General features: G+C 39.9%; 1 protein-coding gene across 4 annotated transcripts in view; it reads left to right on the forward strand.

Moving 5' to 3' along the window:
• The first annotated feature begins 365 nt into the window (after window positions 1-365).
• Window positions 366-25,220, forward strand: part of BICDL1 (BICD family like cargo adaptor 1) — a 104,510-nt gene continuing 79,655 nt past the window's right edge. For all 4 annotated transcript variants that reach the window (XR_006195357.1, XM_042910971.1, XM_042910973.1 and 1 more), the window contains exons 1-2: window positions 366-813; window positions 8,561-8,776. Coding sequence is in view for 3 of the 4 variants with exons in the window: in XM_042910971.1 (XP_042766905.1) it covers window positions 385-813; window positions 8,561-8,776 (645 nt within the window). In the remaining variant the exon portion in view is untranslated. The remainder of the gene's footprint in view (window positions 814-8,560; window positions 8,777-25,220) is intronic.

The following is a 25,220-nucleotide window of genomic DNA, read 5'->3' on the forward strand; positions in this document are numbered from 1 at the left end:
GCAGCAGCAGCAGCAGCAGCAACAGGGCGGCTGAAAACTCGGCGGCGGCGTTCCTCGCAACCTCCCCTCTCGCTTCGCCGCCCCCCGGTCTTCCCTTCCTCAGCCTTTCCCTTTGCCACCCCCTCCTCCTCCCTAGCGCGAGCCGAGCAGCTGAGCCCCGGGGGCGGCGGCGGCGGCGGCGGGGGGGGGGGGGGCGCGTGCCGCCGGCGCGGGGGAGGGGCGGGCCGGCGCGCGCCGCGCCCAGGGCTCGCGGGGACCCGAGGGGCGCGTGCCGCGGCGCGGGGAGAGGCGCGGGGCGCTGGGCGGCGCGGCGGGGCCCCTCCCCCCTGCAGCCTGGCGCGCGCCGGCCGGGCCGCACCGCTGCGGGCTCCGCGCGCGCGGGCCATGTCCGCCTTCTGCCTGGGCTTGGCCGGCCGCGCTTCAGCACCCGCGGAGCCGGACAGCGCCTGCTGCATGGAGCTGCCCGCAGCGGCCGCGGACGCAGTCGGGAGTCCAGCCGCCGCCGCCCTCATCTCCTTCTCCGGGGGCCCCGGGGAGCTGGAACTGGCGTTAGAGGAGGAGCTGGCGCTGCTGGCGGCCGGGGAACGGCCGTCCGACCCCGGGGAGCATTCTCAGGCCGAGGCTGGGCCTCCGGCCGAGGGGTCCGGACTGCAGCCGCCGCCCGCCCAGGATCCCGAACTGCTGTCGGTGATCCGGCAGAAAGAGAAGGATCTGGTGTTGGCGGCCCGGCTGGGCAAGGCGCTGCTCGAGAGGAACCAGGACATGAGCCGGCAGTACGAGCAGATGCACAAGGAGCTGACAGACAAGCTGGAGGTGAGGACGTCCCTCGTGGGATGGGTGGGAAGCAGGGAGAGCCCTTTCGGCCTTGGGCAGCTTCAGCTTCGGGAGCCACCCACCCTACTCCTTCCTTACTCACCCTGCCTTAACAGAAAACCACCTGGAGGGAGGGGTCGGGTGGAGGGTTTTGAATTATCAGACCAGGGCAACATTGAATCCACCTGACTTCAGCAAATGGGTCCACGCACCGCCCCAGCCCCGCTGTGGGCCATTCTATATATGTACTGTACACAGCGTCTAAAATAGAGCTTACAGTATGACTAATTTATACAGCGCTGAGGTGATGTCTGCACACAGAGAAATGAGAAAGTCGGGAAGCATTTAAAATATGCTCCAGGTTTTCAGAGTAGTTAATCTCTAATCAGGGTGTTAGCCTTAAAGCCTTCCAGTTTTGGCGTTAAGGCCTCCAGATGCCCTTGTCTTAACTTCCCGGCAGCTCAGAGTTGTGGGAAACAAGTGCCCCTCAAGGAGCTTTATATAGCCTTCAAATACTCAGGGATTAGGAAATGTGGTTCCATTGCAGAAATCAGGCAAGCCTGGACTCGGCATGTGACTGTTGGTAGTGGATTTAATTTGGACCTCGGCATTTATGTGTATTTTGTATTTAAACAGTACGCTTTTTTTTTTTTTTTTTTTTTTTTTTTTTTGGTCTTCTGGGCCTCATTCATGCGATTCGGTGGCCAAATGCAACCCATGAGAACCATGTTACTTTAACTATTATAAATACTTCTTAAAGTGTGTAAGATTTCTGCCAGTTTTCTGTATCAAAGTCTTTTGGAGCTATGCCTGTTTGTTTTCTTGCCTTTTACTGGGAAAGGGCCTTTAAAGTGGTATGGAATGCCAGCCCTTGTAAAAATTAGAGAGCTTTTTTTAAAAAAGGGGGTGGGGCATCTGTGGCATTGGAGACTAGCTTATTTTTTTTCTGCCTGTGCATTTACTGTTGTTACCCAGTTTGGTTGCAACCAGTTCTTTTCTTAGTTACAAGAGAATAGTACAGTCCTGAATAAGGTCTGAAATTGACCCTAGTCTGCTTTCCTATCACTGCTGCTGGTTGAACAGTCAGAATATAAGTCCAGAAACTTTTCTATAATAAGATTTAAGTATGTGTTTGTAGTCTAGCGATGTATCAAAAGTAAATCAGGGAGAAAAAAGGAAACCGGTTGAGTGCCCTGTAGTTCAGTTGGCCTGTTAACTGGGTCTGCCAGTCGATGAACTCCTGAGATACCTCTCTGAAAAGTGGTTTGTGAAACCTATAGGTAGACTGCCAAAAAGCACCCAGTGAATTGAAGTGTTTAGTTTTCACTGGAAGTAGAGGTCTAGAAATAAAAGGGTGTTTTTTTTTTAATGGGATTTAGTTACATGACTCTATATAGAAGTACTACTGCAGAGATTTATTCTTGTGATTTGAAATTCCTTCAGTGAGGGACTTATTGAAGAAACATTGTTATCAGTCAGTTTGATTAGTGATGGATTTCTGAGTAATCCTGAGTGTGCAGTTACACACACCCTGGCTTCCATGTGGAGCCCTTACACATTTCTTCACAAAGGAAAAAGATTTAAAAATTCTATAACAAGAAGGGTTCTATTGTGAAAGAATAAATTACCTTTGACTTTTTGCTATTGACCAAACAGATGGTAATAAAATATTTTAAAGCTCTTAAATTAGTTTTTAAAATCATCATTCCTCTACAGGTCACCATATTGAACTCTAGTGTATATTTTAATTTCTGGGGGCTGGTTGCACAACAGTGTGAATGTACTTAACACTAAGCTGTACACTTAAAAATGGTTGAGGTGGTAAATTTTATGTTCTATATACTCACATTTTAAAATTTTGTTTAAAAAGCCAAATATAGGGGCTCCTGGGTGGCTCAGGTTGTGATCTCGTGGTCTGTGAGTTCGAGCCCCGCGTCAGGCTCTGTGCTGACAGCTCAGAGCTGGAGCCTGCTTCGGATTCTGTGTCTCCCTCTCTCTCTCTCTGCCCCTTTCCTGCTCATGCTCTGTCTCTCTCTGTCTCAAAAATAAATACACGTTTAAAAAATAAATAAAAATAAAAAGCCAAATATATTGATTGTTACTGAACATGAGTATTAGAGGGTTCAGTTATACTATTTTTTTCAAGGTATATTTCAAGGAAGATTATCCTGAACAATTTTTAGTTTTTTTTAAAAAAGCACATTTAAAAAGATCCCATAAAGATATTGTCATTAGTTCCTTGTTAATTCTTTTAATTCTTATTAATATGAGAGAGACAAACCTAATAGAGGGCGATTCATTTGATACCTGCAAGTAAATTTTCCTTTCAGCATAAATTTTTTAAAATATTTTTTTTAAGTTTATTTTGAGAGAGAGAGAAAGAGCACAAATGGAGGAGAGGCAGAGAGAGAGGGTGAGAGAGAATCTCAAGCAGGCTCTGAGCTCTCAGCACAGAGCCCATCGTGGGGCTCAAACTCACAAACCATGAGATCATGACCTGAGCCAAGATCAGAAGTCAGATGCTCAATGACTGAGCCACCCTGGTGCCCCACCTCTATATTCTTTAAGCAGCCTAGATTTTAGAATGTCTGCTTAGGGACAAAATACTTTATAAAGTTTAACACTGCCATGCTATATTTTCAATTAAATTAAATACTTAAGGGTAGAAAACTAGCCTTTTAAAAGCATTTGTAATTTTCCACAAACTGTCAGTGGAGCAAACACATTTTCTCACAGGTTGGTTTGAAAGATTAACACTTGAGGGGACTCTGAGAGAATGTTGGTTTCACTGTTAAATAGTGAGACTGGTCTTGTTTTAATCCCCTCTGTTCCCTTATTACTTCAAAACTGGCACCTTTCTAACCTCGGGACCAATAAGCCATTGTTAAGATTTTTTTCTACCTATTTGTTAATACTGAATACCTTTCCAGTTCTGTGTGCCAAACCTAAGATTTTGTTTTGTCATTTAAAATATAAAGTACTTGATCTCATACTGCTCTCTTATTAAAGGCACACTCTTTAAAGTCTTTAATGGCTTAAAGATTAACATAGAATTTTTTTGGCTATATATCTCTTAGGGTTAAAATGAAGATTCAATTTAACTTAAAATACTGGAAGATTGTGGTCATTTTTTTCCACTCTTAAATTGACTATATTGTATTTTATTCATTCACTGAATTATATTTTCATATACTTAAAGTTCTAAAGTTATTTTTTTAAGATTTTATTTTTTAAAGATCTTTTTTAAAAATTTATTTATTTTGAGAGACAGCATGAGTGGGGGAGAGGGAGAGAGAGAATCCCAAGCAGGCTCTGCACCGTCAGCACAGAGCCCAATTCGGGGCTTGAACTCACAAACTGTGAGACATGACCTGAGCTGAAACCAAGAGTCAGACACTTAACGGGCTGAGCCACCCAGGTGCCCCAAGATTTTTCAAAGTAATCTGTACATCCAACATGGGGCCCAGATTCACAACCCTGAGCCCAAGAGTCACATGCTCCACTAACTGAGCCAGCCAGGCGCCCGTAAAGTTACTTTCTAAAATTTATTTTTTCTGCACCTACAGTGAGCCCTTTTGCTTTTATATCTTATATCCAGCCAGGTCCTTAGTTTTTTTTTCTGGAACGTGAACTAAGACAGTAACTCAGATTTATATACTTTTTTCTTCAGTATTTTATTTATTTAGTTTCTAAAAATACTGTTTTTAACATGCAAGATCCCCTTTTTTCCTATTCCAGCTGAGAGTGGATTATCTCTTACTGCATGCAGAGGTAGTCTTTTACCTCAACTACATTTTCCTTTTCCTTCTGCAGGTCAATTCTTAGGATTCTAGTACAATTTTTTTTTTTTTTAAGGGCAAAACAAATAAAATGAAAGTGATCACCTAATGAGAGTCACAAGTAGATTTGGGGTAGGCAAATCTAGAGCTCCTTATTTGCATACAGTGTTTGGTCCACTTAAAAAGATAGTACTTTTTCTTTGTATTTTTCAAGAATCATATCCTGGACTTATGACAGTGGTGTTGCTTTTTTAGCTCTTGGCGGAAATCCATTTTCAGTAACAACCAATTTTAGATTGGTTAATGATGTTAACTTTTTATTTTTTCAGAGTTTTAAATACCTTTTTTTTTTTTTTTTTTTTTAAGAATGGTTTCAGATGGGGCGCCTGGGTGGCTCAGTCGGTCAAGCGTCCGACTTCAGCTCAGGTAATGATCTCACGGTTCATGAGTTCGAGCCCCGAGTCAGCCTCTGTGCTGATGGCTCAGAGCCTGGAGCCTGCTTCGCATTCTGTGTCTGCCTCTCCCCCAATCACACTCTGTCTGTCTGTCTGTCTGTCTGTCTGTCTCTCCCTCAAAAATAAACAGAAAAAAATTTTAAAAATGGTTTCAGATTTACAGAAAAAATGGAAAGATGGTACAGTACATTTGCATATGTTCTGCACTCAATTTCCTCTGTTATTAACATCTTACATTATCATGGTATACTTGCCGTGATTAAAAATCCATTACTGATACACTGTTAACTACACTCCTTAGTTTATTCAGATTTCCTTAGCCTTTATGTACTGTGTTTTTCTGTTCCAAGATTACAACCTGGATACATTACATTCAGTTTTCCTATCTTCTTAGTCTCCTCTTTGCTGTGGTACTTTTTTTTATGTTTGTTTATTTATTTATTTTGAGAGAGAGTGAGAGAGCGTGTGCTCGAGCTCGAGGGAGAGAAGAATCCCACTCAGGCTCCATACTTTCAAGCCCAGAGCCCGATGCGGGCTCGATCTCACGAACCATGAGATTATGACCTGTGCTGAAATCAAGAGGCGGATGCTTAACTGCGCCACCCAGGTGCCCATGCTGTGGCACTTTTTTAGACTTAACTTGTTTATGATGACCTTAACAGTTTTGATGGTAACTTTTCTTCTTTTGTTTATTGAGGTATAATTGACATTATTAGTTTCAGGTGTAGATATTAACTTTAACACAGGAATAACACATAATATCTAAAATGGCATATAACTTAACGTATAATCCCTGACCTCCATACTTCCTAATATGCTGCCTAGAGTTTACTGGTTAATTTAACACTTAATGAAAATACAATTCTAGGAAACCTTTCTTTTCTCTTGTTAGACAAAAGGCTAAATTCTTTCTGTTCATTAATAGGAAAGTCTTGACTGCTTTTTTTCAGTGTTGGGAAACCTGAATTAGGAAGTTTGTCACATGACCAGAAAAATATAAGGTCAGAATAAACTAATCAGCACCACCTGTCGCAACCCCTCCCCCAACTCCAAGTGGATCGGATTGTTTTAGTTGCTTAGTTGGGCTGTTCACTAACAGCTGTTTGCTGAATATTTTTAAGTCTCTCTGTTCTTTTAGAACACAAGCCTAATTTATCTGGCCTCTCAGTAACACTGTGATTACTGAGTTCTTGCTGTTGCCTTCTGCTCAATCTTTTTCATTTTGGAAAAACTGAATAAAACCAAGTATCACAATTTTAGGATGGCAATTAGCATTTGTTTCTGCATTTCATCTTTTTGAAGTCCCTACAGTGACTAAAACATTCTCATTTTTGGAGTTTAGCAATATGAGGAAAGCACAGAGCAGAAAGTTCTCAGGCTGATGAGTAGAAGTCCCTCCCTTATTCTTCCTTTCCTTGCATGCTCCAAGCCAAGGTTCTATAAAGTCTAACTATAATGTGACTTCTTCAACAAATATACTAGAGTGACTATATCCGAGTGAGTTGTTTCCCAGAGTGATCGACCTGGAGGACCATACATTTATTTCAGTAAAAACTGCCTTTGCTAATGTGATCAGAATTTTCATTTTGGATTGCTGATTTTATCTTTTGGCACGTTATTTTGACTGCTGTGTCATGGTAAATTTACATCTTTTAGGGATAAATTTGACTTTCAGAAGTGTTAACAAGTCAGCAAAAAAGGGAATAAGATGTCAGGGTGAAATGGGGTAATCTCTTTTTTAGACACATCTTAAATGTGAAGTAATGTGACTGATTTTCATTTTCTTGTGCAACTATACACTGGCCCTTAACACTCTCCAAAAGAATTACTCCAAAAAATATTCACAAAGTGAGAACTTGGATAGAATAAGAGTGTAGAAGAGATGACCAAGTACTCTGAAGAAGATTCATATGCTCATTGTAGCTTGTAGAAACATTCTCAGTGCTTGATATCAACCTTCAGTGCATCAGAATTTCCTGTAGAGCCAAGATAGATGAGTAGACAGATGCATGCCTAGGCTTCATCCCATTCTTAACTAATCACAGTCTTTGGGATTGAGGTCCAGGTGGGTATATTTTCAACAATTATATCAGAGCTTTTCTGAGAGCCGTCCCCTTCCCCCCAAATTGACCATTGCTTTAACTTCTATTTAATGTACTCCTTGGGGTGTAGACTTTGCTATTTCGTACATAATATGATTTTTAAGTAGAACATACTTGCCTCTGTTAAGAGACATGCGTCTTATCTCACAGAAACAAAGAGGGGTGCCTGGCTGGCTCAGGTGGAAGGGCATGCGACTCTCAATCCAGGGTCGTGAGTTCAAGACCTACATGGGATATAGAGATTACTTAAATAAATAAAACTTAAAAAAAAAAACCCAAAAAACAAAAGGGTATTCTTATTTCCTTCAAAAGAATCCTTTTTTATTGAGCTGCTGCTTCAAGCCATCTGTACTTTGCATACCATTTGTTACACACAATTTATTTTTTTTTAAGTTTATTTATTTTGGGGGAGAGAGAGAGAGTGCACATGAGAGAGAGAGGGAAAGAGAATCCCAGGCAGGCTTTGTGCTGTGACTGTGGAGCCTGATTGGGGCTCAAACTCATGAACCATGAGATGATGAACTGAGCGGAAATCAAGAGTCAGATGCTTAACCGACTGAGCCACCCAGGCACCCCACAACTTACTACTTTTATCAGTCTCTCCCACTAGAATGAAAGCTCCATAAAGGCAAGGACCATGTCTGTTTTACTTTGCACTATGTCTGCAGCATAGTGGCTGACCCATCGCAGGTACTCCTCAAGAATAAATGAGTGGATCAGAAATAAATGTGCAAAGCTGATAAGCCATGATTTAAAGTAGACCTGAAGCTGAACTTGCTTGATATCCAAATATAATTCTATATATCACAACAAGTATTTATTGAATTGTGATTTGGAGTGCTAAACAGAGTCAGATGACTTAAACACAAATCCCAGCTCTGCCATTTACTAGTTTGACCTTGAGCTTGTTACTTGACCTCTTATTGTAGGTTACCTCATTTGTAAGAAAAGATGGTTAATCTGAAGGATCCCTGGAGTTCCTTCCGTCCCTGAAAATTCTTTGATTCTAAGTGTCTGGTATTATGCCAGGCATGATAGTTGATTCCAAAAGAAGCCTTCTTAAGGACTTGTGTTAAGTTGTTTAAATGTATAGTTTACTAGTTAATTAGATGACTAGGGCTGAATTTCAAGTGAATTCCTGAGTCTATAGTCCTATCCATAGTCCCATGCCCAACGACAAGAATAAACACAGTAATATTAAGTGTTTTTAATAAGAACAGCATGCTAACTCCTTCCTACTCTGTAAGAAGGGAGTGTTTTTGTAGCTGTGAAATAGACAACTTTTCCCATGTGGCAGAGTGTTTTGTTGTGCTGACTGGGAAGAAGAAAAGTTAGGAGAGTGTGAAAAGAGAAAAAAAGCAAAGGCTGTAAATTTTTAACAGTTTTTAAATCCTCTTCACTTCTCACCCAGCACTTAGAACAAGAGAAACACGAACTAAGAAGACGATTTGAGAACCGAGAAGGGGAATGGGAAGGGCGCGTGTCAGAGCTGGAGAGTGATGTGAAACAACTTCAGGATGAGTTGGAGAGGCAGCAGGTTCATCTACGGGAAGCAGATCGAGAAAAAACACGGGCTGTCCAGGAATTATCAGAACAGAACCAGAGGTTATTGGATCAACTCAGCAGGGTAAGCCACAAGTTAAGAATTTATGGTATAAAATACTGAAAGTTGAAACCAAAGCTGCTGTACGATGTTGTTCATACATATGGTAAGAGTAAGTTTTGTTGCCATTGGTGTTGATATCAACAAGTTGAATAATTTTCACCTATGGGAACGTCAGCTGTGTGAACTAGGAGTCAGGAACCAAAACCCTTACCTCTCATTAATCAGCTAAGAGACTTTGACAATCACTTAACTTGGGAGATTTTTCGTTTTTAAAATGAAAAGAGTTGTGCCTAATGATTTCTGACGTTTGGTATAGCTCTAAAAGTCTGTGATTCCTTTACCTAGAAGAAGTCTGTCATGGATGAAATTATGTTAATGAATTTGGTTCAGATATTAAATGGTGCCATCTTTAAACTGAAAAGCTTGGGGAAAATTAGAGCAAATGATTTTCAGTGATGAAATGTGAATGTACATTTCTTCATATTATTTGAATATGAGAGGAGAAGTATATGTGTATCTGTATTTAAAATTTGTTCTTTTATATCCTAGTAAGTAAAAAATTCTCGTGCCTTTATAGAATGGTGTTATGGAAGTATTAATTAACCAGGGTCAAGACTGAAATCATTGCAAAGAGGGAGTTTGAGGGCTGAATAGGTCCAAATCTAATTTATATACAGAACATACCTTTTTAAAAAATGCAGAAATGTTATTAATGCCCTGGTCTCTAAATCCACCTACTTTTAAAAATTAAGAGTGGGATTTACTATGGTACTTCAGTCCTTCTTATGTGTTGAAAATAAAACTATTAACTCTTTAGTTATCAGAAGAGGAAAGAACTTCTAGTCTGATCTCATTGTGTAGGTCATGCTTTGATCTTTGGAAAAGGCTTAGCTAGAGCAGTACATGGAAAATTCTTGGCATTTCTACTAATTCGATGGGTAACACCGTATGAAGTCATTTAGTTTGTCATAGTTGGTTCCCATGGATACTCTGAGACGGGTCAAAACCTTCATGCCTCACTAGGAAATGTGAGGTAAATGCCACAACTAGGGAAAGATACAAGAAGGAGAGGCAGAGGAGAGAATGGAAGTAGGGAGGAAGGAGAGGGAGACAGGAAGGTAGAAAGAAGGGGAAAAAGAGATACCTAATAACTTGGAAAGTAGCTAGTTGCAGGAAATATTGACACGTGTGAAAGGTGAGAATCCACATGATAGGCAGAACTAAAGGTCTTGCCTTCCCATCTAGGGGATTAAATCACTATTTGATTGACTGGAAAGAAAGAGTTGGACAGTTCTTCAAGAAGTCACTTCAAGGCCAGTTTAGTAACAGCATTTCTGACTCTGTTCTAAAACCTTCTGCAACAACTGAGAAGGGAATCTCTATCCTTGTAAGATTTTTAAGATTTTGAGTGTTCATTATTCATGAAAGATTAAGTTAACTGGACAGGCCTAGCCAGATTTATTTATTTATTCAACATTTATTTAATACTTATTTTGAGTGACTTCATGAAATCGAGCCCTGCATCAGGCTCTGTGCTGACAGTGACGAGCTTGCTTGGTATTCTCTCTCTCCCTCTCTCTCTCTGTTCCCTGCCCCCTGCCAAAACATAAAATAAATAAACATTAATACTTATTCTGAGCAACTGTTTCTTATGGAAACCTATGAAAGGAATACAGCAAACCAAAACAATTAAAGGGGAAATTATCTCTTGGGAGTAAGTTCATGTTATAAAATAACATGAGCAGAAACGACTCAATTCTGCTTTCTGATCTGGTGAAAGATAGGTGGCCAAGAGAGATGAAGGAAGAAAGCAAATATTAAATACCATGTAGCAAAAGAGCAGTGAGCTTGGAATTTAGATGCATGTTGAATCTTGACCCTGCTTCTCATTGACTGGTTCACCTTGTTTTTGCCTCGCTTTTCTAATCTTTAAAATGGGGATAAAAATCTATACCTTATGCAAGTACTTTTGAAATGAAAATGAGATAATGTGCCCGTGTTATGCTGCAGTATATGAAGGTAAGGATTTCAGTGTTAATGGTTGTTTTAATAAAGCAGCATATTTATAGTTGGGGTTCCTTTGCCTAGTTTCTCTGTAGAAAATCCTGATAAGCTGTTCCCAAAAGGATATAGGGGGATAACATTTCCACTAGATCTAGATTCTTGTTATCCTCTCTGGCCTTGAATGTAGGCCCTTGGTGAGTTGTGTGGCTTTTTTTCCCTTTCTCTTTTTAAGCAGGACAAGCCCCTGGGGTTTTCCATCAACAGCCATTTTAGATTGTATTTTATTATCATTTTATTAACTGGGTATTCAGGAACCAAAGGAGTTGAGTGCTTTGAAGTGAATTAAGATTCTCATGGGACAAGATAACAACCAGCAGAGGTAGTAGAAGGCCTCGCTTTTCTTGTGATGTCTATAACATGTCTTTATAAGCATGAAATGTATAATATTTAAAACTTAGTACAATACTTCTGTGATACTTTTGTCTGAAGTATTTTTTTAAGTTTATTTATTTATTTATTTAGTAATTTCTACACTCAGCATGGGGCTCGAACTCACAACCCCCAGACCAGGAGCTGCATGTTCTGACTGAGTCAGCCAGGCACCTCTGAAATATTTTTTTTTTTTTTAATTTTTTTTTTTCAACGTTTTTTATTTATTTTTGGGACAGAGAGACAGAGCATGAACGGGGGAGGGGCAGAGAGAGAGGGAGACACAGAATCGGAAACAGGCTCCAGGCTCCGAGCCATCAGCCCAGAGCCTGACGCGGGGCTCGAACTCACGGACCGCGAGATCGTGACCTGGCTGAAGTCGGACGCTTAACCGACTGCGCCACCCAGGCGCCCCTGAAATATTTTTAAGTATATTTCTTTTGCTGCCACAGACTCCAAGGTTGTTATATATATTTTTTAATTATTTATTTATTTTTTAAGTTTGTTTATTTTGACAGAGTTCGAACAGGGGAGGGGCTGAGAGAGAGGGAGAGAGAGAGAATCGCAAGCAGGCTTTGTAACTGTCAGTACAGAGTCTGACCCAGGGCTTGAACTCACAAGCTATGAGATCATGACCTGAGTTGAAATCGAGAGTTGGACGCTTAACCAATTAAGCCACCCAGGTGTCCTTTTCTTTCTTTTTTTTTTTTAAGTAACCGCTCTATTGAGATTAATTCATATACCATGACATTTACTTTTTAAAGGTATAAAAATTCACTGAGTTTTAGTATATTCACAGGGTTGTGGAACTCTGAACAGTATCTCTCTTTTTTTAATGTTTATTTTTGAGAGAAAGAGCATGAGCAGGGAGGGGCAGAGAAAGGGAGACACACAGGAACAGAAGCAGGCTCCAGGCTCTGAGCTGTCAGCACAGAGCCCAGTGTGGGGCTTGAACCCATGAACTGCAAGAACATGACCTAAGCCAAAGTCAGACACTTAACCGACTGAGCCACCTAGGGAACTTTGTTACCACTATCTAATTATAGAATATTTCACCCCCCCCCACCCCAAAAAGAAATCCTATACCCATTAGTAGTCACTTTCCATTCCTCCTAACCCTCCCTATCCCATGCCCTGACCCTGGTAACCATTAACCTACTTTCTGTTTCTGTGGATTTGCCTATTCTGGACATTTCATATAAATGAAATCATACATGTATGATTCTTTGTGACTGACATCTTTCCCTTAGTGATGTTTCAAGGTTCATCTACATTGTAGCATATATCAATAATACTTTATTTTTATGGCTGAAGAATATTCCATTGTATGGATATAATATTTTGTTTGTTCATTAGTTGATGGACATTTGGGTTGTTTCCACTTTTTGGCTGTTATGAATAAGTTTACCATAAACATTCATGTACAAGTTTTTATGTGACCAAGGTTCTTTTCAGCTCTATAATAGGATGCTGTGAGCATATATGTCCCATGAGCTTCTGGGTCCTCATTATCATGAAAGAAGGAATAAGTATTGTTCTAATTTTATAGCTGGGAAAACTTGAGGGACAGAAAGGCACATGACTTGTTTAAGCCTTTTCTAATTCAAGACTTGTTAGGGTTCCTGTGCTTTACTTTCAGATTTCTAAGTCAGTAATTAAGGTCACAGGTTTTAGAGTCAGACAGCCCTGTGGCCAAAGACCAGCTCTGCTATTTATGAGTTGGGGAAACATGTGAAAGTTTTCTCACTTTTTTAAACCTTAGTTTCCTTCTTTATAAAATGGAAACAATTATATTATCAGTATTACCTGATACTGTTAGGAGGAGCAAATGAGATAATATACGTAATCTCTAACCATGGTGTTTAACATATTGTAAGTGCTCAATAAATGGTAGCATGGTTTATAATTATGTCTTCTTCATGTAGATGGTGTTTCTGTATCTAGTCAAACTTTGATTCTCTAACCTGAGAGAAGAAGAATCTGAAGTGTCCCCAGCATATATTAGTGTTTGAAAATGTTGTGTCTTGCAGTTAAATTTCTATTCAAAAATATTTGAGTAAAATTGATCTTTCTAGGAATTGAGTCAGATTTGTTCTATGGCATCTTGTATCCCCTAGATACTGCTTCAGATACCCTGGGGATACCTTTATTCCAGTTTATTTGTTCATTTGGACAAAATGCCCTCTAAATTCTCTTCTAGCTTCTAAAATTCTGTGAGACTCATTTTTGTGAAACTCAGGCTGACCTATTTGGAGAAAGTGTAATTCACTTTCTGAGTTAGAAAGTGACACCATGTGGGAATGCAGGCTGGTGCAGCCACTCTGGAAAACAGTATGGAGGTTCCTCAAAAAATTAAAAATAGAACTACCCTATGACCCAGCAGTTGCACTATTAGGTATTTATCTAACAGATACAGGTGTGCTGTTTCGAAGGGACACATGCACCCCCATGTTTATAGCAGCACTATCAACAATAGCCAAAGTATGGAAAGAGCCCAAATGTCCATCGATGGATGAATGGATAAATAAGATGTGGTATATATATATATATATATATATATACAATGGAGTATGCCTTGGCAATCAAAAAGAATGAAATCTTGCCATTTGCAACTACATGGATGGAACTGGAGGGTATTATGCTAAATGAAATTAGAGAAAGACAAAAATCACATGACTTCACTCATATGAGGACATTAAGAGACAAAACAGATGAACATAAGGGAAGGGAAACAAAAAGAGTATAAAAATAGGGAGTGAACAAAACAGAAGAGACTCATAAATATGGAAAATAAACTGAGGGTTACTGGAGGCGTTGTGGGAGGGGGGATGGGCTAAATGGGTAAGGGGCACTAAGGAATCTACTCTTGAAATCATTGTTGGGCACTATATGCTAACTAATTTGGATGTAAATTTAAAAACATAAAAAGAAAACAAGTTAATAAAAAAAAAAAAAGGAAAGTAACACTATGATGGCATTGACAGTGGGGTTTAATAGGATATGTTAGACATTTATCATCCTACCTCAAAAGTGGAAAGATGGGGTGCCTGGGTAGCTCAGTCGGTTAAGTGTCTAACTCTTGATCTCAGCTCAGGTCTTAATCTCAGGGTCGTGAGTTCAAGCTCTGCAGGTGTGGAGTCCACTTAAAACAAAAAAAAATGGAGGGATGCCTGGGTGTCTCAGTTGGTTGAGCGTCCAACTTCAGCTCAGGTCATGATCTTGCAGTTTGTGAGTTTGAGCCTTGCACCTGGCTCTCTGCTCTCTCTGCTCATCAGCACAGAACCCGCTTTGGATACTCTGTCCCCGCACCCGCCCTCCCCCTACTCCTCACCCCTCTCAAAAATAAACTTTTTTTTTTTTTTAAAGTGGAAAGAATACAGTGGGCCTTGCTTTCGGAAAAAGGAGAGGTGAAACATGGGCCATACTACATAAAACTTAGAGGTTTTGGGGGGCATCTTGGTGGCTTGGTTGGTTAAGTGTCCAACTTCACATCAGGTTGTGATCTCACGGTTTGTGAGTTTGAGCCCTTCATCAGGCTCTGTGCTGACAGCTCAGAGCCTAGAACCTGCTTCGGATTCTGGGTCTCCCTCTCTCTCTGCCCCACCCCTGCTTGCACTCTGTCTCTCAAAAATGAATAAATGTTAAAAAAACAAAACAACTTAGAGGCTTTTTGAGAATCCTTTTTTTTTTTTTTTTTTTAAGTTTATTTACTTATTTTGAGAGAGAGCAGGCAGGGAAGGGGCAGAGAGAGGGAGAGACAGAAAGACAGAATCCCAAGCAGGCTCTGTGCTGTCAGCGTGGAGCCCGACATGAGGCTCAAACTCACCAACAGTGTAATCATGACCTGAGCCAAAAGCAAGAGTCAGATGCTTAACCAACTGAGCCATCCAGGTGCCCTGAGAATCCTGATAAATACATAATACAGTACTTTTCACTGGCATTACAGCAGAATCCTCCAGAACCCCCAAATGATTTTTCTCCCCAACAGTAGTAGTGAAGATAATAGAGTTCTAATTAGTGTTAGAGTCCTGAAGTGATCATTCACTAATTTAACCTGCTACAGCTTATACCATATTTTAGGTGCTGTAGAAACTTCTTATAGTTTGCATGTACAGCAGCAAGCCAAAACAGTGATTTGAACAGTGTAGAAATAGTCTTATTCACAATAATAATAATGTCAGTAATAATAAGCTTCTCATTTAGCCTTTTCAGCCTTCAGAAGTTGACATATTTTCTTCTTTTTATTAAAACTTTTTAAATGTTTTTATTTATTTTTGAGAGAGAGAGAGAGAGAGAGAGAGAGAGAGAGAGAGAGCGAGCATGAGCGGGGGTGGGGTAGAGACAGAGGGAGACACAGAATCCGAAGCAGGCTCCAAACTCCTAGCTGTCAGCACAGAGCCCAACACAGGGCTCCAACTCGTAAACCTCGAGATCATGACCTGAGCTGAAGTCATACATTTAACTGATTGAGCCCCCCAGGCGCCCCAACATAAGATATTTTCAAAATGAATCTCAGTAGTGTTAGAAATTTCAGTAAAAGAAGGCATTTTCACAGTTTGTACTAATAAAGCACTGCTCATACTTCCTTGTAAAACACTAAGGTCAGATAAGCACTTGTTGACCAAAGAATGGGAAAAATTATTGATTTCTCCTTAAAAAGGGGGGTGGGAGGTTAAAATTTCTTAGGGACTTCTAAAGTTTACTTCCCCAAAATACATAGCTCTAGAGTTTGTAGAAACTGGCTGGGAAATGCTCTTACACTTTTTCCCTGCAGTTTTGTACATGAAATAGTCACACCTTTTTCCCCCTCCTTCCCTAACTCCTCATCCTACCAGCAGCAGAACCATATGCTTAATCCTAATCCCATTTTCTCTAGTAGGGGTCAGGGTTTCAGACTGCAGGACCTAATGTATACAGTCTTAGTGACTGTTTATTATGTATTGGGTTACAATTTTTGGATAATTATGTAGATATTTGCATTTTCCATTTATAAAACCATGACATACTTAACATTTTGTCATATTCAGATTTTTTAAAGAGATAAAACATTGATCATGTCAGTCCTCTCCACTTTTCCAGTTACTCTTCTACCTATTCATGTGTTTATACTACACACGTGTGTGCATGTATGTCAACATATATATCCCATTATATATACTATATCCATTAATATTGTATAATAACATTTTTCCGGGGCGCCTGGGTGGCTCAGTCGGTTAAGCGTCCGACTTCGGCTCAGGTCATGATCTCGCGGTTCGTGAGTTCAAGCCCCGCATCAGGCTCTGTGCTGATGGCTCAGTGCCTGGAGCCTGTTTCAGATTCTGTCTCCCCCTCTCTCTCTGACCCTCCCCCGTTCATGCTCTGTCTCTGTCTCAAAAATAAATAAACGTTAAAAAAAATTTTTTTAATAACATTTTTCCATGTTTCAAACACTTAATAAACGGCAGCATCATTCTCACAGATAATGTTCACATCATTCTATACTTCACTCTTTTGGGTCAATGTTATGTTTAAAGGATTGACATATTAATAAATATAGTTCTAGTTCATTTATTTCAACTGTTTATTATTTGGGCAAATATAGTACAATATACTTATTCTTTTATTGATAAACCTTTAAGTTCCTAATTTTTCATTACTGCACACTTTCCTGCAGTGACTGTTCTTGTGCAGATATATTTGTGTTAATCTGGTAAACCTAGGAGTGGAATTGCTTGGTCCAAGAGTAAACACCTCTTCAAAAAAAAGAGTAAAGACCTCTTCAACTCCATGAGATGTTGTCAAATTACTCTCCAAAACTGTTGTACAAATTTACATTCTTAACCTGCAATGTGTGTGAGAGCCAGTATGTGTGATTGTTCTCATCTTCACCAACACTTGGTGTTGGTTTTAAAAATCAGTCTCCAGGCACCTGAGTGGCTCAGTCAGTTGGGCGTCTGATTCTTGATCTCAGTGCAGGTCTTGATCTTAGGGTTGTGGGTTCAAGCCCCACATTGGGCTCCACGTTGGGTATGGAGCCTACTTAAAAAAAAAATTAGTCTCATGTATCTGAAATGGTATTTTTATTGTTTTTTTTTTAAATTTTTATTTTAATTTTGATTTCATGAATTGCTAGTGAGGTTGGGCATCTTTTGTTTTTATGTTTATTGTGAATTGCCTGTTTGTATCTTTCACTGTTTTCTTACTGGTGTGTAAGCATATTTTAACATGTTCTTGATGCTGTTAAATTTTCACTTTGTTTATGGAGTCTTTTACTAAACAGAAGTGTGTACTTTCATTGAAGTCAAATTTATTAATCATTTCTTTTATGATTTGTTCTTTTGTGTTTTGATTTGTCCTATTCTCCCAAGTCCTAAAGATATTTTCCCATGCTAATTACAAAAACTTAAGCTTGTTTTTTACATTTAGATCTTTAATCTATCTAGAACTTATTTTATAGTGTGATATAGCATAGGAAACCAGTTATGTTTTCTATACTGATTCTGTCTCAGTGCTGTTTATTTCCCCACGGATTTCTAATACTATATGTATTTTTGTAATGAAAAAAAATCCTAATATTTATTCTTGAATGAAGAGCCAAGATAACTTAAAATAGAAATTTCAGAAGGTTTTAGAAAACTGTATTAGGTGGCTAGGGCTGCTATAACAAAGTGGATGGCTTAGACAGCAGAAATGTATTATCTTGTGGTTCTAGAGGCTGGAGGTCCAAAATCAAGGTGTCTTACGGGTTGATTCCTTTTTATTAAAAAAAATTTTTTTTTTAATGTTTATTTATTTATTTTTGAGAGAGAGAGAGACAGAGCACGAGCAGGGGAGGAGCAGAGAGAGAGGGAGACACAGAATCTGAAACAGGCTCCAGGCTCTGAGCTGTCCATACAGAGCCCGACGCGGGGCTCGAACTCACAAGCCATGAGATCATGACCTGAGCTGAAGCCGGACGCTCAACCGACTGAGCCACCCAGGCACCCCAGGTCGATTCCTTTTTAGAGCTAGAAAGGAAGGGTCTGTTCCAGATCTTGCTCCCTGGCTTGTAGATGGCTGCCTTCTCCTTATGTCTCTTTCCTCTATATGTAATTCTCTCGGTTTTCAAATTTCCTCTCCTTATAAGAACAACATATTGGATTGGGGCCCAGCATAATAACCACTTTTTAATTTGATTACCACTGTAAAGACTTTGTCTCCAAAAAGGTCACATTCTGAGGTACTGGAGTTTGGACTTCAACATAGGGATTTTGACCCATAACAACCATTTTGAGGTGTTTTTTGCCAGAAGGTCCAACTCTTGGATGTTAGTGTTGTCTGTGGGAAGTGTTCACAGTGGTTCCACTTTCCTTGGAGGTTCCATACATTCAATAACATATTTACACACTAAAGGTACGTATGCTTATGACCATATGACTAAGGGCTGCCATGACCAGTGGGAAGAGATTTCAAATGTTTAATTGCATTCTTTGAAAAAGTCCCAGATCCACCTTCCCCGCTGCTTCTCCTTTAATGATTAACTGGCTTTCTATTCTTTTGAGTAAAATAGTGAGTAAGTTATTTATTTATTTATTTACTTATTTATTTAAGACCTCCTTTAATTTCAGCATTCAGTAAATATTTATTGAGCAAGGCACAATGGGATACAGTGGGGGAACATAAGACATATGATATGTGAAGCTACTAGGAAGAGGTATATAAATAACTAAACAAATCCACAAGATAACTATAGGTTGTGGTAGGTACTGTGAAGGATGATGTGATGGTAAATGACCAGAAAGTCGAGAGCAACTTTAGAAAGAGTAGGTAGGAAGGAGATAACATTTGAGGTGAGACCTGCGGGGTGAAGAGTCAGCCATAGAAGAGATGGAAGAACAGTGTTCTTTGATGGGTACTGTTAGATTGTAAACGCTTTGGCAGCAGGGACTGTGTGTACACACACACACACACACACACACACACACACACAGATAAGCAGGTATCTAGCAGAGTGGCCATTCAATAAAAGATAGGTGGTTGTGTTTTTGTCATTAAATGACAAGCTAAGGTACCTAATAAAGAAATATTTAGAACTATAACTTTCTGAAAAATATACTGCCCCTTCATGCACTCTGTGGAAGGACACTCTTGACTGTTTCAAATACATTCTTAGACTGTATCTGTTCTGTTTAGAAACCAGTGGTCAAAGAGACCATGGATGTCAACACTATGACAGGCAAGCTACAGATAATGGTGACTCAGTTGCCTAGAGATCTAGTGTTGTCTTCATAGATTCTCCTTCTGGAATTGCATAAAAACCCAATCTTCATGAACTGAGGAGAGTGACTACAGAATGGACAGAGTTTTGGGGTACTGACCTAAAGCTGCAAGTACTTTTTGTGTTATGCTGTGACTTCTCCAGCGGTCTGTATGTTGGTCAATTTCTGAGTGACTGGCCCTGTGGTCCTCTGACCTTCCTGATGGAGACGGAAATCAGCATTTCAGCTTTTACTGAAAAACTTTTCTCGTGGGAGGATTGGCCGTCATTTGGGGTTGGGTATCATTATGACTCCCACTCTGCCTCACGGGGTACATGCACTCTGGACAAAAAAACTCTGCCTCCAACTATCTTGTCATCTTATCTGTTCTTAGAGCCCAAAATGGTCTGTAGTGTGGAGAAGGAGTCAGAGGTTCCCCTTTGGAAAGCTGATAGTGACTGCTTTTGAACAGAGTCCCATGAGGGTCTATAGTTGCTCTGTGTGCAGCCCTGGATGCTAAACTCGTGAGAATTCACCTTAAAAGTCATTATTTTTCCCCTTATTTGTTTCAGTATTGTGCTATATTTTAACTTTTATTTTGACACGGCCCTCCCTGTTGGTCCTTTCCCCCCTCATTGCAGCTCTATAAGTATCTCTAACAAACCTCTCCCTTCCTCACAACCAGAATTATAGTCACGTGTCTAGTCACTATGGCTTTGGGTATTACTATCTACTTGTGTCAAAAAGAGAAGCTATATTGGGGGCAGTATATAAAAAGGGCTGTTCCAAAAGCTGGGTGAAGAGAAAAAGGGTTGTTACTATAGAATCACAGGTAGGGCAGGGGACAAAAAGAATTTAACAGGAAGTTAGGCCTAGGTCTGAGGCCAGGAGAAATCAAAGCCTGCATTTTAAACTGGAAGGGCTTAGTCCAAGAGATGCCTGGAGGAATAGTCTGAAGATTGGTGATAAAGAGGTTGAAATAAAGGAACAAAGATTCACTTGTAGTTTAAGTGAAGCCAGGCAGTTTGAAATCTATGTCTATTAAAACTTTGCATCCAGTGAGGTATTCTTTTCTGAAACGTGGTTTCTATAGCTAGGATAGGGTGGCTTCTTAAGGGACTAAGCCTCACTGAATATTTTTTACAAGATACTGAAGATTCTATGTTTGCCTTTGCCTGAAGTTTCCACTCATAGGTTTTTCATTAAAAAATTTATAGAGTGTTTTTTCCCCCCGATGGCAAAAAGAACTCACGTTTCATTGTAAAGTAAAATTTAGACAATATAGAAATGTTTGATATAAACAGTGAAAATCCCCCATGATCCTCTGTTAAAGGAAATACTAATAACAGTTTGGTGTTAATATATTTGTATTTTTCCATATGTCACACATAACTTTTCTATTTTTGCTTTTTTAAAAAAAAACAAAATGTTTTGTTAATTTTTTTATGTATTTTTGCGTTTTTTTCATATTTTTAATGGTTGTATATAGTACTCCATGTTCAAAAGGCCATACCATAGTTAGTGTTAACCATTTTGTATTGAAAACCATGTGCATTGGTTACAGTGTTTTAGTTACAAACAGCTGCAGTGAACATCCTTGTGTACATATCTTGGTACTCTTATATCAGCCTTTCCTTGGATTGAATTCCTATAAGTGAGGTATCTAGGTCAAAAGGTGTGTACATTTAACTTTTTAATAGATATTATCATCGTGCCCTCCAAAAATGTTTTCACAGTTTTATTCTCCCTAACATTTATCTTTATTAGGCTGAAAAACCTATCATTCTTCACACATAAGTAGTAAAACTGTATGGTCCTTAAAGAAAATGGAGGTAATGTTCATTACAAAATTGAGGATAATGGTTACCTGAGGAGTGTGAAGGGGAGAGGGTTGTCATCAGGAAAAAAAGTGCTTGGGGAGGTGGCCTCTGGGATGGTCTACTTCTTGGCCTTGGTAGTAATTAAGTGGATGTTTGCTTTACAATTACTTATTAAACAGTGTATATATGTTTTGTGTATTTATCTTTATATATATTTGGTAATAAAAAGAAAAAGTCATTCAACAAATATTTATGATGTATACCTACTATGTATGAAGGAACTGTTCTGTGTAACAGAGATACTGCAGTGAACAAGATAAATTTCCCTGTTCTGAGATAATGTAGGAGATTGATGATAAAGAAAGAAATACATAAATAATACGAGTCAGAAGTGGTAAGTGCTATAATCACATATAGCCAGGTAAAGGGGAGAAAGTGGTAGCTGTAGGGACAGCTCAATTTTGGATAGGGCTGTCGAGAAGGAACCTTTGAAGGGATGAGATTTGAACAGGCACCTAATAGATTAAGAAGAAGTGAAAGAATATTGCAGGCATTTAAAAGCCTAGGAATGAATGGAAAGCAGGTTGATGTGACTGGGGTGTAGTCAGTTTGGGAAGAGTGTGGGAGATGAAGTCAGAGGGACAGTCAGTGGCTAGATTATGTAGGGCCTTACTAAGCCATGAGACAGATTTGGGATCTTATTCAGTGTGCTGCAAAGCCAGTGATCTGTTTTTGGCAGGGGAGCATCATGATGTGATTGACAACTGTTGTTAATTTTTTTTAAATGTTTATTTTTGAGAGAGAGAGAAAGCGCAAGTGGGTGAGGGGCAGAGAGAGAGGGAGACACAGAATCCGAAGCAGTCTCCTGGCTCTGAGCTGTCAGCACAAAGCCCGACGCGGGGCTTGAACCCACAAATCGCGAGATCATGACCTGAGCCAAAGGTGGACGCTTAACCGACTGAGCCACCCAGGCTCCCCGATAACTGTTTTTAAAAGATTATGTTAGCTGCTGCAGGAAAATGGATTGTAGGGCCTGGGTGGAAGCACAGAGATCAGTGAAGGACTTTCCAAGAGGAGACTTGATGGTAGTGTTGATTATGGAGGTGGTGAGAAGGGTTATATTGGGCGTGTGTTTTGAAGGTAGAAATTTTGAGTCAAATCTCCCATCTGAGCTCTCTGAGTTTGAGATTCTGTTCTGGTACCTTTTGTTGGGTGTCACCTAAGAATTTGTACACTCAGAGTGACTGGAGCTGTATTCAGATGAGTGTCAGCTCCCCCTCCCTGACCTTTGCCCTCTGTGATGCCCCATCTTCTCACCCACCCCCACACTCTCTGTTCCCAGAAGAGCCACTCTTCTGAGCTGGTGTCTGATATGGCACATGTGGGAGGAAGTTGGTGCAAACAGGTGCTTTGTTTGTTTCCTGCCTGTTGGGAGCTATATTCCTCAGTCTGCCTCTAACATCTTCCGCACACACAAAGAATACAGTGTGCATACTAGCTGGAGCTGATCTTCCCTGAAAAGACTAATTTTCCTCTGAAGAGTAAACAGATCCTTGTTCTTTAAACAGCCCATTTGGGATTTGCATCTCTGCATCTGGCACACTTCTCGAAGCAAATTTTTCCCTGGTTTCCTTCTCAGGGTTAAAGGCTTTTAAGTAGTTGCCATTAGTGTCACGGTCGCTCTGCTGCTGGTGGGTGACATGTAGCCATTCTTGCTTCTAGAGCACTTTACAGTGAACAGCTGCTCATCAAAAGTAGTTTTAATTGCTGAATGGGCTTTTGTACCTTTTAGGGTGGGGGATGTCTTGCTTGTTTTCTTCTTCTTTAAAAACAAATTTTTTTTTTACATTTATTAATTTTTTGAGAGACATAGAGACACAGAGCACAAGTTGGGGAGGGGCAGAGAGAGAAGGAGTCACAGACCCCGAAGCAGGCTCCAGGCTCCGAGCTGTCAGCACAGAGGCCGACGTGGGGCTTGAACTTACAAACAGTGAGATCATGACCTGAGCCAAAGCCAGACACCCAACCAACTGAGCCACCCAGGCATCCCGCTTGTTTTCTTCTTAAAGTCTGCCTCCTTTACATGTTTTTGTAGAAAAAGACATGGTAGTTTTTAGTCAGCCTATCCCTGAAAGCAGTTATGAAAACAAGATTATTTCCCAACCAAATAACAGTTATTTATTTATTATTATTATTTTTTTTTTGAGAGAGGTGGGGACAGAGGAGAAGGAGAGAATCTTAAGCAGGCTCCACACCCAGTGCAGAGCCTAATATGGGGCTTGATCTCATGATGGTGAGATCATGACCTGAGCCAACCAAGAGTCAGATGCTTGACTGACAAGCCACCCAGGTGCCCCCAAATAACAGTAATTTAAATTTCCAAAGGACATTCATTCATGGTACCTACTCTGGTATCATCATAACTCTGTGATGGAGGCAGTGCTAATTATTCCTTTTTTGACAAATAAGGAAATTGAGGATCAGAAGTTTAGTGACATTGCCCAAGGCTTTACACTGGTTACAGGTTAACCACTGGTTTGAAGATTGGTTTTTGTACATTTTCAAAGATGGGTAGTCAGTCGATCAGAAATAAACACCTCCTCACATGTATTTCTATCTCATTGGCTTCATTTTTAGTTAATATTCACTGAATATTATTGTCTTGGATGCCCCTTAACTTCAGAGTCACTGAGTAGAATGAATACAAAGGTTGGGATCCACTTTTAGCAATTTCTATTTGTTATGTCAAGGGTGTGCTAAGAGGATTGAAAATGATTTGTTGAGAGGATCACTTCAGCTAGAGCAGAAAAGGGGCTTTTGCATCTAGGAGCTCTCTCTATGAAGACAGCATTTCCAGCTTTTTCCAGATTGGTACTATTGCTAATTAGTAGGTTAAACACATTAGGGTGGTAATTGCTTGTTATTTCAGCATATGTTTTTTTTTTTTTTTTTTTTAATTTTTTTTTTTTTTTTAAATTTTTTTTTTTTTTCCAACATTTTTTATTTATTTTTGGGACAGAGAGAGACAGAGCATGAACGGGGGAGGGGCAGAGAGAGAGGGAGACACAGAATCGGAAACAGGCTCCAGGCTCCGAGCCATCAGCCCAGAGCCTGACGCAGGGCTCGAACTCACGGACCGCGAGATCGTGACCTGTCAGCATATGTTTTTATTAGTGGATTTGTGTCTTGATTATTTGAACCTGTTCTTAATTATTTACCAAAGAGAAAGCCATGCCTGATCCTGGAGTCTTCAGGTTTGTTGTATTATTTACAACTCTTTCTAATTCTGATTATCTTTTTCAAAAGAAGAGAGCCTAAGGTTCTAGCATATTGTCTAAATTTGGGGGGGTCGAAAGGCCCAAGATTAGGTAAATCACAGTAGGAGTAATTCTTCTTAATACTCCTAGATTTGACTTAATACAATGGCAATCAGCCTTTTTTGGACATTGAATCTAGATTCCCTCCATCCCTGTAGACAGCTTAGTGTATCATTGTTGGAGTGATGAAGTAGAGTTAAATGAGCTGACCCTGCCTGATGTGAGGTGAGGTCTTTAAATTTTGTACCTGGCAAATGGGTTGCAGGTGGTAGGAAGGTTGTAGTTTATTGGCAGAGGAAAAAAATTGTCAGCAAACTGTTTACTCTTTTGCTACCTGTGCTGGTTAACCCATGGTTCTCGCCCCTAAATATTGTTGCCTTGAGAAAGGAAATCTCTGTATTCAGTGAGTAAACATAATCAGCAGAAAAGCAGGTCATGTTTTGATCCTGTTAGCATCTTCTTCATTGCTCTTCATTGGAGTCCAGGACAGTAATCCAATGATATCATAATTTTTAGAATTGAAAAAGGACTTCCAGTGTATAGCTGGACCGTGGTTTATAAAATGCTTTTCAGAGATTCTGCAAATTTGATTGTTTTTAAAAATTTGTAACACTTTGAAGAACCATTACCAAAACAGATACCATGTATTGTCTTGAAACAGATGCCACATTTAATG

The sequence above is a fragment of the Panthera leo genome, chromosome D3 (genome assembly GCF_018350215.1).
Source record: "Panthera leo isolate Ple1 chromosome D3, P.leo_Ple1_pat1.1, whole genome shotgun sequence".
NCBI classification, from domain to species: Eukaryota; Metazoa; Chordata; class Mammalia; order Carnivora; family Felidae; genus Panthera; species Panthera leo.